The 13,578-nt window shown below is 43.4% G+C and overlaps 1 protein-coding gene across 2 annotated transcripts in view; it reads right to left on the minus strand.

Annotated features, from left to right (window-relative positions):
- KIAA0232 overlaps positions 1-13,578 on the minus strand; it is a 93,109-nt gene that overhangs the window by 9,057 nt on the left and 70,474 nt on the right. For both annotated transcript variants that reach the window (XM_082611741.1, XM_082611742.1), the window contains exons 4-7: positions 12,500-12,566; positions 11,043-11,124; positions 5,684-8,969; positions 492-600 (exon numbers count right to left, since the gene is read on the minus strand). In XM_082611741.1, the coding sequence (XP_082467867.1) occupies positions 492-600; positions 5,684-8,969; positions 11,043-11,124; positions 12,500-12,566 (3,544 nt within the window). The remainder of the gene's footprint in view (positions 1-491; positions 601-5,683; positions 8,970-11,042; positions 11,125-12,499; positions 12,567-13,578) is intronic.

Here is a 13,578-nt window from a genome sequence, read left to right on the forward strand (position 1 = left end):
GGCCCTCTCCTCCTGCCTGTCCAACTGCACCGAACTCAGCGCCCCCCACCCCGCCCCCCGCCTCTCTCCAGCTTCTGCTAGGACCCAGCTGGGCCCAGTGGGTCCCTGTCCCCCAGCCCGACTTGCCACAGACCCTCGGCCTTTGCTCAGGCCGCTCCTGTCACGGGGACTACCTCTCCCCAGTCCTCCCACCGGGGCCCCTCCTGCAGGTCCCCCAGAGCTGGGGACTCCCCGCTCCACCTCTCACGGGGAGCAGGCACGGAGCCCGTCAAGTCCAGTGCTGCTCCAGTGCGTTTCCACGCCCCGCCCCTCCAGGCTGATAGGGGTTAGAGCAGGGTCCAGTCCTCATGCATCTCTGCGTCCCCAGTGCCTGACAAACGCTGGCCACACAGAATGTTTCTGGACTGATTTTTACAGCAGAAGAACTTACTGCTCTTAATGAATTAGAAATCTGAGTGGATGAATGAACAACCTAATGCAGGTCTTCTTACCTTCACATTCTGAGGCAGGAAAAAGAGGAGAGTACAAGGCTTTTTCCCACCAGGTCTGTTTTTCTTGACTTCTATTCATTCCTTGTACATCAGTGTTCAATACAGGAAACTGTTTAGAGCAAACCAAATACAGACAAAGTTCACAAACTTCCAAAATAAAGGGGAAAAAATTCAAGCGTTATTAACTATGGACTACAAACCCAGGATTTTTTAACTGGTGAGGTTTTGGTTTTTTGTTTTTATTGTTCTAGACAAGCTGAATACAAAAAGCCAACGTGTTCATAGCATACAAAGGAAGTTTTTCTTAAAAAGCACTTATATTGGGGCTTCCCTGGTGGCGCAGTGGTTGAGAGTCCGCCTGCCGATGCAGGGGATACGGGTTCGTGCCCCGGTCCAGGAAGATCCCACATGCCGCGGAGCGGCTGGGCCTGTGAGCCATGGCCGCCGAGCCTGCGCGTCCGGAGCCTGTGCTCCGCAACGGGAAAGGCCACAACAGTGAGAGGTCCACGTACCATTAAAAAAAAAAAAAAAGGCACTTATATTGGAAATGGAATAAAAAGTCTTTTTAAAAAACACAACAAAACTCTTACAAGGCAAACACATAAAGAAACAGCCTCAAATAAGGCAAGTTTTTAGATTCTGCAAGTACAGAGATAACGGGTGGCTAGTGTGAGGTTCTCGAGAGAAAGTGAGGAGGACCTTCTTCTCCTTCACACACTTAGGCAGGAGGGAGTCAAAGAAGAAATGGGACAGAGGAAGTTTTATAGGCAGAGTTACCAACCTAATGTCTTTATAACAATTATCTGCTTCGATGAGAACCAGAAGGAAGTTGAGACTAAAACCAAGTAATAACACTGATACTAATTCAAATTCAAAACAGGAAACAGACGTTGAAATGAGAGGAGGGCAGGACTCCTGAGAGCAGGAGTGACCCCGTACTCCGTGCACATCCACGGCCCTGGCAGAGGGGAAGGCGCTCACGCCCATCCTTCGCTGGTGGAGCTCTCAAGTCCCAGCGGGACGTGCCCACCTGCCTGGGCAGCAAGGACTAGATGCAGTGTGGCTGTCACGCGTGATCAAGGAGTGTCTTCGTGAGCGGTCGTCAGAAGACGTAGCCAGGGGCAGCCACCCCGGGGCCATCCTGGTATGCTGGGCCTGGCAACAGGCCCTCCCAGGCTAAGTAAGGCCTGCTTTCGGCATCTCTGTAACTCCCATCACCCATCCCAGTCTCAACAAGTGTCTGCTCGATGCATACGACCTGTAAACACTGCATACACCTTTTAGAAGACATTTCATTACATGTTCAAGTTTAAAACCTGAACTGTTTTACAACTGATGATCTTCAATTATCTAATAGGATTTTGTTACTCTCCTAAACAAAGTAAATTATTTTACTTTATCAAAAACTTTTTGATTCAGTAATGTGTGATTTTTATTACTTACTAAACGGGAAATATATTTCAAATTCTGATTTTCATTTAACTTTTCAGAAATACCCCTCAATTAGAAACTGAAGAATTGTGCTGTCTACCCAGAGTGGTCAGTTAACCTTCACCATTTTCTCCTGCAGTGTATTCTAACAATAAAAATTAGTAAACCTATTAGATAAACAGATACCAAGGGCAACAGCGACAAGGCCAGGGTTAACGCAAATGAAGCCAGCAACATGCCAGGTCTGCAGTTAATTCAAGGTTGATTCCTGCATCTGGCACATACTTCACAGCACTATAAGACCCTTCTGGAAAGGCTCTGCCTTCTCTCCAAGGCATACCTATCTGCGAACAGATGACTTGGTGCTATCCAGGAGGAGCAAGGATGGCTCCCTGGACAGAAGTCTCCCGATCATCCCCAAGGCACTCTCGAAGAGAGATGGATTTGAAGGTAACAAGTTCCTATTTAAGAAAGTGTCTGGGGCAGGCTGAGGAAGGATCAGTGTTTTATTCATGTGAGTGCAGTCACACTGCTTATCTTTAATCCATTCATGAGATTGTGTGAGTGAGGTAAAGAGTAAGAAAGGGGAGAGAATTCACTGGGACAGACAGGACGCGGCGGGGGAAAGCAGGCTGGAGGGGCCGAGGTGTAGCCGGGAGGGCTGGGCCAGCATGAACAGGAGGAGGTGAGACACAGGCAGGACCAGACGGTGAGCACAAGGCAGCAAGCGCATCTTGCTGATCTTCACACCTCCAGGGACAGGGCCTGGCACAAAGTAGATACTCCAGGTCTGCCAGCCTCAAGAAAAGGTTCCCCCTGGCCAAAGTCCCTGATTATCTAGCACGCCACTTTTTCTCTCCCTCCCCTGCTGAAATCACTGTTAGATCATGCCATTTCTGGCATAGTTTTAGGATTTTTTCTGCATTCTCCATTTGAATGTCAATTCCAACAGCAAGGACTTATTTTTCCTGTTTTATGTTACACCGAATACATGGTCAACGAATATGCGTTATGACATCTTTCCACTTAGCTATTTCCAACTTTCAGGCTGCAAAAGATAACCAGGCTTTGCTTAAATAATGTCTGTTTAATGTATTAATTCAACTTCTGACTTGGTTGAGAATGAAAAGAATGAAGAAAGAATGGAAGAAATGGAAAACGGAACAGAATACAAGCTTGGAAGATCCAGGCACGCCTCTGCCTTAGCAGTGCTCTCCCGCTCCCTCCGGGTAGCCTCTTGGCTCACGTGCCACCTGGAAGCCTTTCTTCAGTTGTACCTTGGCAAGGAAGCCTGCCCTTACTCCGCATTTATCATGGCAAACTCCTCCAAGCACTCCCGTCCCACCACATCCCTTACCCGGCTCTTCTTTTCCACAGCATTGGGATTCTAACATACTGTGTAACTTCATATTGTTGATTGAATATACCTCCACAGACGCAGGGGTCTTTGTCTATTCCTTTATACCTAGCACCTAGAATAGCGCCCAGACATAGTAGGCTCTTAATAAATATTTAATGTATAAAGGAAACAGTTAAAAAAAAAAAAAGAGAGAGAAGAACATGTACTTAATCCAGAAAGGCTTATCAGAAACGTCTTTAGCCACAGATGTAATACTCAGTAATTCTTCAGAAGGTGAAAGTTAGGTAAAGGCTAACTGGTCTTCAGTACTAGACTGAACTCTTCCAGGGCAAGGACAGTGTCTTGTTCATCCAGGTCACTTACCTTAGCGATGGGCACAGAACATGTAAATGTTTAATAAATGTTTGCTGAATTGAACTCAACTAAATCTTTGAAAAGGATCATAATTCATGTTCCTGGGTACCAATTCTATTAGAAATCCTACCTTCTAGACCACTTGCTCTCAAACAGATTGGCAGCTAGTGACTTTTAAAACAGAGCTTTGCCCTCTGTAAAGACTGCCCTCACTCAGGAAACGAGGGGAAGAAGACCCTGGCAGGAGCTCCCCCAGACTGACAGGCAGTGTGAGAGAGTGAAAAGGCACAGATTCTGGCCCCAGCCTGTCCCTTCAGGCCACCCTCAACCTTTCTGTACCTCAGATGAATCTCTGAAGTTAGCTCCAACCTGGCTCTGAACTGTAAGCGATGCTGCTGAGAGACCAGGGCTGTGAGGACCGATGACAGCTAGGATATCGGACAACCCCAGTGTCCTCTGAGGACTTTACTGGCAGCTGAGACCTTTCAAGACAACCCAGAACTGTGGTAACACATAAGTACATCAACATACTAGAAAGCTAAGGAATATGGTAATGGGATGATGCAGAATCTCGCTCCTTTCCTCTTTTTCTTTCTTCCCAATCTGGAACCAGGTGAAATACAAAGTACATAAAGGAATTTTTAAGGAAGAAAAGTGAGGCAATAAGCAAACAGATAAAGCCTAACAACATTATTTTTTGTTGTTTTTCTGAGCAGTTCAGACTTCAGCGTTTCAGTGGGGTTCAACTCATGTCTAAACACCCCCAGGCCAGCTCACGGGAGCACTGATTCTCGAGCTGCCTGTGGGGCTCCCGACCATCACATGCACTCAGGTCCACACCTCAGCACCTAGCTGACAACTGAGTAAGGCATGACCTGTATCCATAAGGAGCTTATAATCTAATGAAGAAAGTACATCAATGACTCATGAAAAAGGGCAAATGCAATTAAAAGAAGAGGCATAGAGCATGTGAAAATTAAAAGGGAGAAATGATTTCTGATGCAGGTGGGGATGCAGCAGGGGAGAGAAGAGGAATGAGGGATGCGTCAGTGGGAGACGTGGGAGCTTGAGGGAGCCTCAGGGTACCAGTGGGACTGAGCCATGTGAAGGGGGGTCGGAGTGTGCGGGGGGGACAGATGGGAGGAAGGGTGACACAGCTGCTCTCCAGCCACAGGTGGCCTGACTTCTAAACACCTCCAACTGTCTTCTTAAAAGCTGCGCCTGGAAAAAGGCCAGGCACTGCTGTATCAAATAATGGCTGCAAACGGGCAGAGCGCTGTGCTTCTTTTGTGAAACGGGTGATTGCCTTAAGTGTTGTCTCTTGTATACTCACTCAGTTTAACCTCAAATCACTTCTTAGGAATAGTCAAACGGTACAATGACTCCCATTAACAAAGCTATTACTATTAACCTCATTTGATAGGCTGACGCATATCATTCATGTAACCTCAGGAATATGTACTTTGTATAAAGCAAAGTCCACCTGTATGGGTTCTGTAGAAGCTATTTTGTTGCATTTGGATTGTGGCTTAATTTTTACATGTACCTCGTTAAATTTTCGAGAATTCTATAGATATGTAATTTATTTTACATGTAAAACATAAGTTTCAATAAGTTAATCAGTGTTTCAGAGACAATCAGACAGACTTCCTATGTAAAGAAACCCTTTGCTGCCACTTCTGAAGAGCAAAGGACCTTCTGAAGAGTAAATAGCGACTTCTGGATTCATCAGTTTTTGAAAGCTGGAGCACTTATATGCCAGGCTTTGCTTTAAGCATAGTACGTGCACATTAACACAGTAACATCTCATATCCTGATTTATTTAAAAATGTCTTTGCAGAAAATGTCTACTGTCTAGTTCAAATTTATGAATATCAAGTCCACGTTAAGTCCTTCCGTAAAAAATCATCAGAATGCTAAGTTTTAAGACATGTAAACTAAATTCCCAATAATTTAACCCTATCTTTCACTGTCTGAAATGACTGCTCTTTAGAATTAAAGTCTGATCAAATGCTTTTACCAAATACCAATACACACTGACACATACCTCTTCCAGCTGTCCTGAAGAAACTGGATTATCTTCATAAGCAGGGAACTGACAACCTGCTTTGCAACTGCAAAAATTATTAATTTCTTCTTCACATTGTGCCATTATTTTACAATTTGCTTCTGAGCTTTCTAAATCGATTTCCAGAGACTCATTCAGGCTACATTCCAAACACTGATTCTGCTTTCCTACTGGCAGAATCCCAGCTGATTCCTCCTGGGAATCCAGTGATGTTTGAGCACTCTTTTCCATTCCAGATTTTTTTAACCTGGGAAGGAATTTTCCAGACTCAAGCTCTGATTTTCCATAGTAATGGCCTTCCTTCTCTGCATCTTCTTCCAGTGGTTTGAGATCTGCCTGTGGATCTTCAAATGCATCAACTTGAGAAGGAATGGGGATACTTGCTTCATCTTTTTCAGATTCAAATTCTGACTCGCTTCCTCCTCCTGGGGACAGTTCAGATGCAGAAATTGGGCGAAAGTGAGTCCTAGGAGAGATCCGAATAGCCCTGTATTGTGTTCTGTCAACGCCACATATCCTGGGGTGGAGAACTTCACTGTCTGAATCAGAGCAGAGGATTGATTTCGGTTTAAAACTAGGACTGAAAGATGCAATCCCTTCGGGTTCAAATGAACATTCTACATGAAGAACTTGTGAAAATGGATTGCTTAAGTCAAAGGAAGAGAATGAATATTCAAGTCCAGGATCTTCAACTTGAAAGTTACTACAAGCTCCTAATAAGTCTTCATGGAAGATAAAAGAAAACCCCTTATTCAATCCGTTTTCCCCACTCTTCGGCTGGTCATTCTGTTCAAATGACACGAAGGGTTTCCATAACTGCCTGTGACCAGGAGCAAAACTGTTTCCTGGGGTCATAAAGACATCTGTACCAGCTATTGTCACCACGTCAGAAGCTGCACACTGTAACAAACTTCCTTTTGTGTGACTGGGTGGTACTACTGCCCATTCCCCATCGCTATTAAAGGTTTTGAGCTCTCCATAAACTCCTCCAAGAATGAATGAGTTCTCTTTATCTTGGGCCACATCCCAAGGTTTAGAGGGGGTAGTATAATCACCACCATCCACCTTTGATAGCTCACCAGAAACAAAAGCTCTTTTCTCTGGGTTCTCTTTCTGTCCCTCCCACAGATGATATTCTGATCTCTGCACAGCCTTATTAGGCTCCTGGAGGGGCTCCATTTTAGCTTCAGCATCCAAACAGCAGCAGTAGTTATTTACATCTGTCGAAAACAACTCATCATCAATCCTTTCTACTTCTACCATAGCCACAGAATTTCTATCTGCCATCTTTGTCCAAATGTCTTTAATAACCCCTGAGCTGTAGCCATCTCCACGTGGGCTGCTTTCACTACATACTTGTGTAGTTTCAAAGGTTTTGTTTTCTGTTTTTTGTTCTAGCTGAATACCACAGACAGATTCTAGTTTAGATTTTTTTTGGAAAACTAATGTCGGAATTTCTCCTAAAGTTCTACTGTTTTGCTGGCAAGTTTCATCTTGCAAAAAATCTAGAAGTTCTTCATCTACATAATTTGACGAGACTCTAGGAACTACATAATTCATATCGTCTGCATTAAACTGTGTGGATTCTTCAAACTGAATGTTTAATGTCTCGTTGTCTGAACGTGTTTCTTCTGAATGGGACCATGGACTACAAGTTCTTGTTGAAAGATTAGAACAGTGTTCATTTTCTTCAAAGGCACTATTTTTGGTCCATATTAGTAATCTAGACTGTGTTTTTCCAAGCACATTAGCACTAGAATCTGTATTTTCATTTCCCAAGTTGAGTGTTTCAAAAGAAAATGGTAAAACAGAGTTACTGCATTGCACTTCAAACACTGAAAAACAAGAGTTTATACCAGATCCTTCATTAATATCTGAGAAGAGCTCTTGATTGCCAGCAAGCAAATGCGGATTGAGCACTGTGCTGTCTAAGATCGGGGAGAGTCTAATTGGAGAATCTCCTCCAAAACTCTCTCCATCGGCATCGCCAGAGCTGGATGAACAGCACTCCCAGAACTGAGCCAGACTGCCAAGGTCATGCAGGAATAAGCCCTCAGCGCCCACAGAGCTGGTAGAATCTGTCCATATTGCACGTTCCCCTTGCAACTCCATTCCATCTAACACTATGCAACATTCTGCCTCAAAATCTGTTTTCTCTTTGCTTTTTTGTCGAATCATATTCAAAATCCGACTTTCTCCTTGCATTGTTTCTGAGGCACCAGGATCCAACATGGATTGGTCAATATCCACTTCATAGAAGTGTGTTAATTCTGATAGATGAATATCATCCAAGTATTTGTTGTCCTCTGGTAGAGAACAGAATGAGGTCCCAGTGAGGTCAATATCCTCATTTATAACTGCAGGCATTTCTACAAAATGACCATCAATGAAAGTACCTGCTGCGAGGTATGTTTTATGAATATTATTGTTGCTGATACGAAGACCATGCACTGATTCAGACAATTCTTCTACTGCTTCTGAGGTCAGATCGCTTGTATCTTGCCTGTTTCGGTATGTGGTCTCCAGTTTACTTTTTCTGCTCAAAGGAACGAAATACTCAGCGATCGGCTCCGTGTACCACAACGGCTCCTCTTTGTACTCTCTGTCGGCTCTGCTCTCCAGGTACAGGTCTCTTCCTTCAGTGCTTCCGGCGTCTTTCCTGCCCATCTCCTTCAGCGGCCTTTTAGCCCGCTTGCACAGCTGTTTGATGGAACCACTGCTGCTGCTGCTGCTGCTTCCAGCATGCATGCTTCTTTCCGCCTTTTCGCCATGCTTCAGTGAAAGCCTGCTCTGCCCATTCCGCCCTTTTCTGTTTCGGATTTCTCGTGTCTTGTGTCTCACTTTCACACACTTCATGGATGCTTTTAATTCTCCCTGATTACCACTTGAGCTCGAGCCTCCTTCGCTAGAGCCGGAAGACCAGGAGCGAGGGCGCATCTTTCCTTCAGGCTTATGTCTGATTTGCTTTTTGTACAAAGCAGGCTTCTCTTCACCTGTGCCATTCCTAAATTTGTTCTCCTTCTCATTTTGACTCTTGCTCTGGGTTTTCTCATGCACAGTGGTGGGCATGTCGCTGCTTCTCTCCTTGATGAGCTCACCTTCACTGTTGCAGTCCTTCGGGGAGGACGTGTCTGTGCTAGCTGGTGGGGCTGTGGACGATGAAGAAGAGCTAGGGTAAGAACAGACTGTAGACTTGTTCCACACAGTCAGGATTTCTTGCAGGCAAACTGGTTTCTCAGAAAGTGGTGGAAATGCTTCATAGTACCTGAAAAACAAGTAGAGAGTTCAAAAGTGGGCGCTCAGACATATCAGATATAGTAAAAACAACATCACCAATCAGAGAAATGGGATATTTCATTTCAATAGTCAGTGTTTACGTCACCCATGAATTAGTAACTTTTTAAAAATTAGTAATACCGTAAAATATACTTTATATTTAGTTCTATGGATCAAGCACTCTTACGTTCAGCAGTGAGATAAGCACTATAGGAATATTTAGAAAATACGTTAAGATGACTTTGATCTTTAAAATTTGGATTTTCGTTAAGTCACTAGTCACAAATTAATACAGTGGAAAGAATGTAATATTTTTGATTCGAAATATCTGAATTTGAATCTCAGCTCAGTCATTTACTATGCTTGTGACTTTAAGCTAATCATGTAATGTCTTGGTCCATTTCCTCACCTATAAGATGGTGATACTATGACTTACCTCACAAGGCTGTTATGAGCACTGGAAACAGATGTAGGTGAAAAGCTGGATAGCAAAGCAGTCGAGGGCATGAGCTCTGGAAGCCACTCTCCCTGAGTTTGAATCCTCACTCTGCTATTGCCTAGCTATGTGACCTTAGGCACGGTCCTTAACCTCTCTGTGGCCTAGAAAACGGGGTAATTATAGTATCTATCTCACAGAGTTGTGAGGAGTAAAGGAATTAACATGAGAAATGAGTCAGAACGACACCTTCAGTGACTGTTGTTATCGAATCTTTTCTCAGGAGGCAAGTGCAACGCCCAGCATTAAGCAGACCCTCAGAAATGGCAGGTTTCTTGGAATTCAAGTGTTCAGAAAAGGGGATGCTGGTGAGGCCTAGAACAATCAGACAAAGCGGACCACAGCTGAGCCCTGACGTTCCAGATACGCAGCGGTTTGGTGAGTACTGTGAGGCATGGGAATCTGTGTGAGGACACAAAGATGCTGTGCCTCATTAGACCAGCAACCATGGGAAACACCGGGCAGGAAAACCAGGGAGGCTGGCTTCAGAGGGCTTGAACAGGAAAGAAGCGTTTTCAGTTTGCTAGGAAACTGGTAGCCACTGAAGATTTCAGAGCAAGACAGACTGACAAAGGAAGACTCGAGAGTCAGGATGGCTACCAAAGTGGGGACTGTCATTCTGGAGGCAAGTCAAGGTCACACATGAAGTGATAAAAGGCCGGATGTTCAAAGGGCCTATACTTGACTCTCCTTTTCAGTCTAGACCAGAGCTGTCCAATAGAAATATATTATGAGCTTCATAAGTACTTTTTAATGTTCTAGGAATCCCATTAAATGCGAAAGAAGAAAGTGAAATTAATTTCAATAATATATTTTACTTAACCAAATATATCCACATTATCATTTCACATGTAATCAACAGTAAAAACTATTAATATAGTGTTTTACATTCTTTTTAAATGAAGTCTTTGAACGCTGATGGGTATGACACACACGGCACCTCTCAGCCTGAAACAGCCACGTCGCAAACGGCCAAAAGCCGCACATGGCTACGGCTACCGTGCTGGACAGCACAGCAACACAACCAACTAAGTGCTCTTTTTCCCTTAAGATTTAGAAGTTGAGAAGATTCAAATAAAATGTATAATAAGGAAGTCTCCTTACAATGCAGTCAATTTAAATACGAACCATCTACAAAGAAAGACAGAAAAGCATCTTTAGGAAACAAGTCCGACAAGGTCAACGACTTGCCCAGTTCCCTCTGTAATCAGCAAGGGGAATTCGGCTTCCTTGTGTATAAAACAAGGACAAGCTTAATTGCTTACAGCTGTCTCAAAGGACTGGCATGAATTTCAAAAGAGGTATATGAATGGACCATAAATGGCCTTGTTTGCATCATTCTGTGAATTTCACAAATATTGATTCAATATGTGTGAAAAAGATAAGACCCTCTTATTCACCTTTGATTTCTCAGCATCAAGCACACAGTAAGTGCTCAATAAATTCCTGAGTTATAAAATATCAAACTAAATAGCATATGACAAACAAAAAACTGTAAACCATGTAGCAGTCATTAGTCTGATTTTAACAAATGCATGCTTTATTACTGAATACAATCTTACATACATTTCCACTTGATCCTTTGCTGTAGGGGATAATTCTGCCTCTGGAGAGGGAGACCCCTCTAACTTTTTGTGAATCTTCTCTTCTGTTATGAAACAAAAATTCAGAAAGATTTGTCTTATATTTAGTTAATAAATGCTCCTGTTTTTTTCTTAAGTAAATTTAATCAGAAATTACATAGGCTTTTGTGGCTTTAAAAGAACTCTACACCAGTTTATCTTTTTAATAAAAATCTATTTCTTCAGTATGCCAGAGGGAACTCTGGCTAAACCACACTAACGTTGGGCTGAGAACAGAGAGAGGTTCACCTCATCACTGACAGAGGCTCTAGAGACACTTAATTAAGGGAATGAAATTCCCTGTGTACTTATTAATTACACCAGAAGGAGAGATCACCTGTTTAGATTCCAAAAATATTTTCTCACAAAATTCTGCACTGGACTTTATACTGCCTCATCTTGACTAACACTAATCTGTAAAGAAAGTTATTACAATTAGCTCTCTATTACTTAACATCTAGGTGAGGGCTGTGTTTCTACTAAAATAGAAGCAGAGGGCTATACTCTTAGCTTAGCTCATGATACTGCCCTCAGATTAGAAACAAATAAATTGTGCCCTTATTAAAAAGAAGGCTCAAGGCTTGGTGGGCAGCAAAATGACCATGAAGAGGACATGTAAAATAAAGATCCTTAACTTTATTTTTTTTATTTTTATTTTTTTTGCGATTACGCGGGCCTCTCACTGCCGTGGCCTCTCCCGCTGTGGAGCACAGGCTCCGGACACGCAGGCTCAGCGGCCATGGCTCACGGGCCCAGCCGCTCCGCGGCACGCGGGATCCTCCCGGATCGGGGCACGAACCCATGCCCCCTGCATCGGCAGGCGGACTCTCAACCACTGCGCCACCAGGGAAGCCCGATCCTTAACTTTAATAGGTCACTCTTATTCTATGGGCTTGCAGGAAAGTTGAGAAAAGAAGCTGTGAGGGTTCACGAATCAAAATGACTTAATGAGCTTGTCAAGCCTGCCTTTCCAAGAACTTCAAGAGTCAAGGCAAAACTTCCTTCCAAACCTAAAATAATTAGTTGACACCTTTGCAGGCCTTGATGTCAACAGGCAAATATTAATTTGGGGGGTGGGGGGGAGGAGAAGGATGGGAAAGGTAAGAGGTTATTGCTCCAGATCCCTGAGCTTCAGTTTGAAGACAAACACAATGAAGCATCTCCTTTCCATGAGGGCACTTGTGGATTAAGTCATCCCTTTGAGGGCAGGGATCTATCGACCAGTGATGGCTGTGGAATGACCCAGAAGCCACTCACAGCTAAAGACAGAGCGTGACACTGGCCTGGTGACACACTGAATACAAAGACTTTGCTCCTGCTGCCTTTTCTTTCTGATCAATTCTAAGATCTGGTGACTCCACGCCCCTGTGCATGGATAGCCCTTGGAGGCGGCACTCTCACCTTGCTGGCTCTGCAGGTCCTTCAGCCTGGAGCAGAGCTCCTCCACTAAAGTCTCGATACCAGAGCTCTGCGTGGGAACAGAAATGCACATAGTTTACTGCCAGGTATGTAAGAGTCAGGTATTTGTATACTTTTGTCTTAATATAGAAGCTTTACAAATCTTCCATGTTTCAAAAGAAACATTATCAATATTTAAATGAACATAAGAGTTTAAAAACTATAGGTTTCTGGATTCAATTTAGTATACATATTTTACTAATAAAGTATATTCACCAGCACTTACTGATAAAATGTGAAAATACTAATGTACCTCCCAGAGTGGCTTTGTCTTCCCAGTGATACAGCATCTTGCTCACGGGGGAGAGCCTAAGGACCTAAATGCCCATCTTTCGGTTAAAAAGTCAGTCACTATCAAAACCATTATTCAATATCTGTACGAGCAAGGGCTTGTACGAGACTCAATACAAATTAAAATCACAAAAATCTCCTCGTGGTCCTCTAGGAGTACATGGTCTAAAGAAAACAGGTGACTTTTTTTTTTCTCTTAAAGTGAACACTCATGACTGGAACAAACAGAGCACGTGGAAAACATGTCATTACTGCAAGTGGATGTGAAAGCTTTACTTTAAGGGTCATGAATAGGGTATCAGCCTCTGTACAGAACTGGGGTAAAACTTAAGGAGAGTGCATGGAAGAGTCTGAAATTGGGAGGAAAGGAATAAGAGCCAAACTCTAAAGAAAAATGAATGATGGAAACAGGCATAAGCAAATCTTTTACTATGTAGACTTTTAAACTTTTAAAATTCTCTATTTCTCACAGGAGAAAAGAAAAATCTTTTACAAGGTACCAAAAAAGTGAACGTATTTCCTAGGAACTTTTTATTTATTCAGTGGCTGAAAGCCCTATTTAAATTGGAATCGAGTCTCTCTAGGTGGCCACGACCCGAACAGACGCACAGGACTCTGCCTCCTGTCGTCCTCACAGGGCCTTGAGGGGCTAAAAATAGACGCTACCCCATTCACCTCACCCAAAATGACTCAGCAAAGTATTACAGATATCCTCAACAAGAAACCGCAGT

This window comes from Mesoplodon mirus (assembly GCF_964341445.2).
Source record: "Mesoplodon mirus genome assembly, chromosome: 2".
Lineage (NCBI taxonomy): Eukaryota > Metazoa > Chordata > Mammalia > Artiodactyla > Ziphiidae > Mesoplodon > Mesoplodon mirus.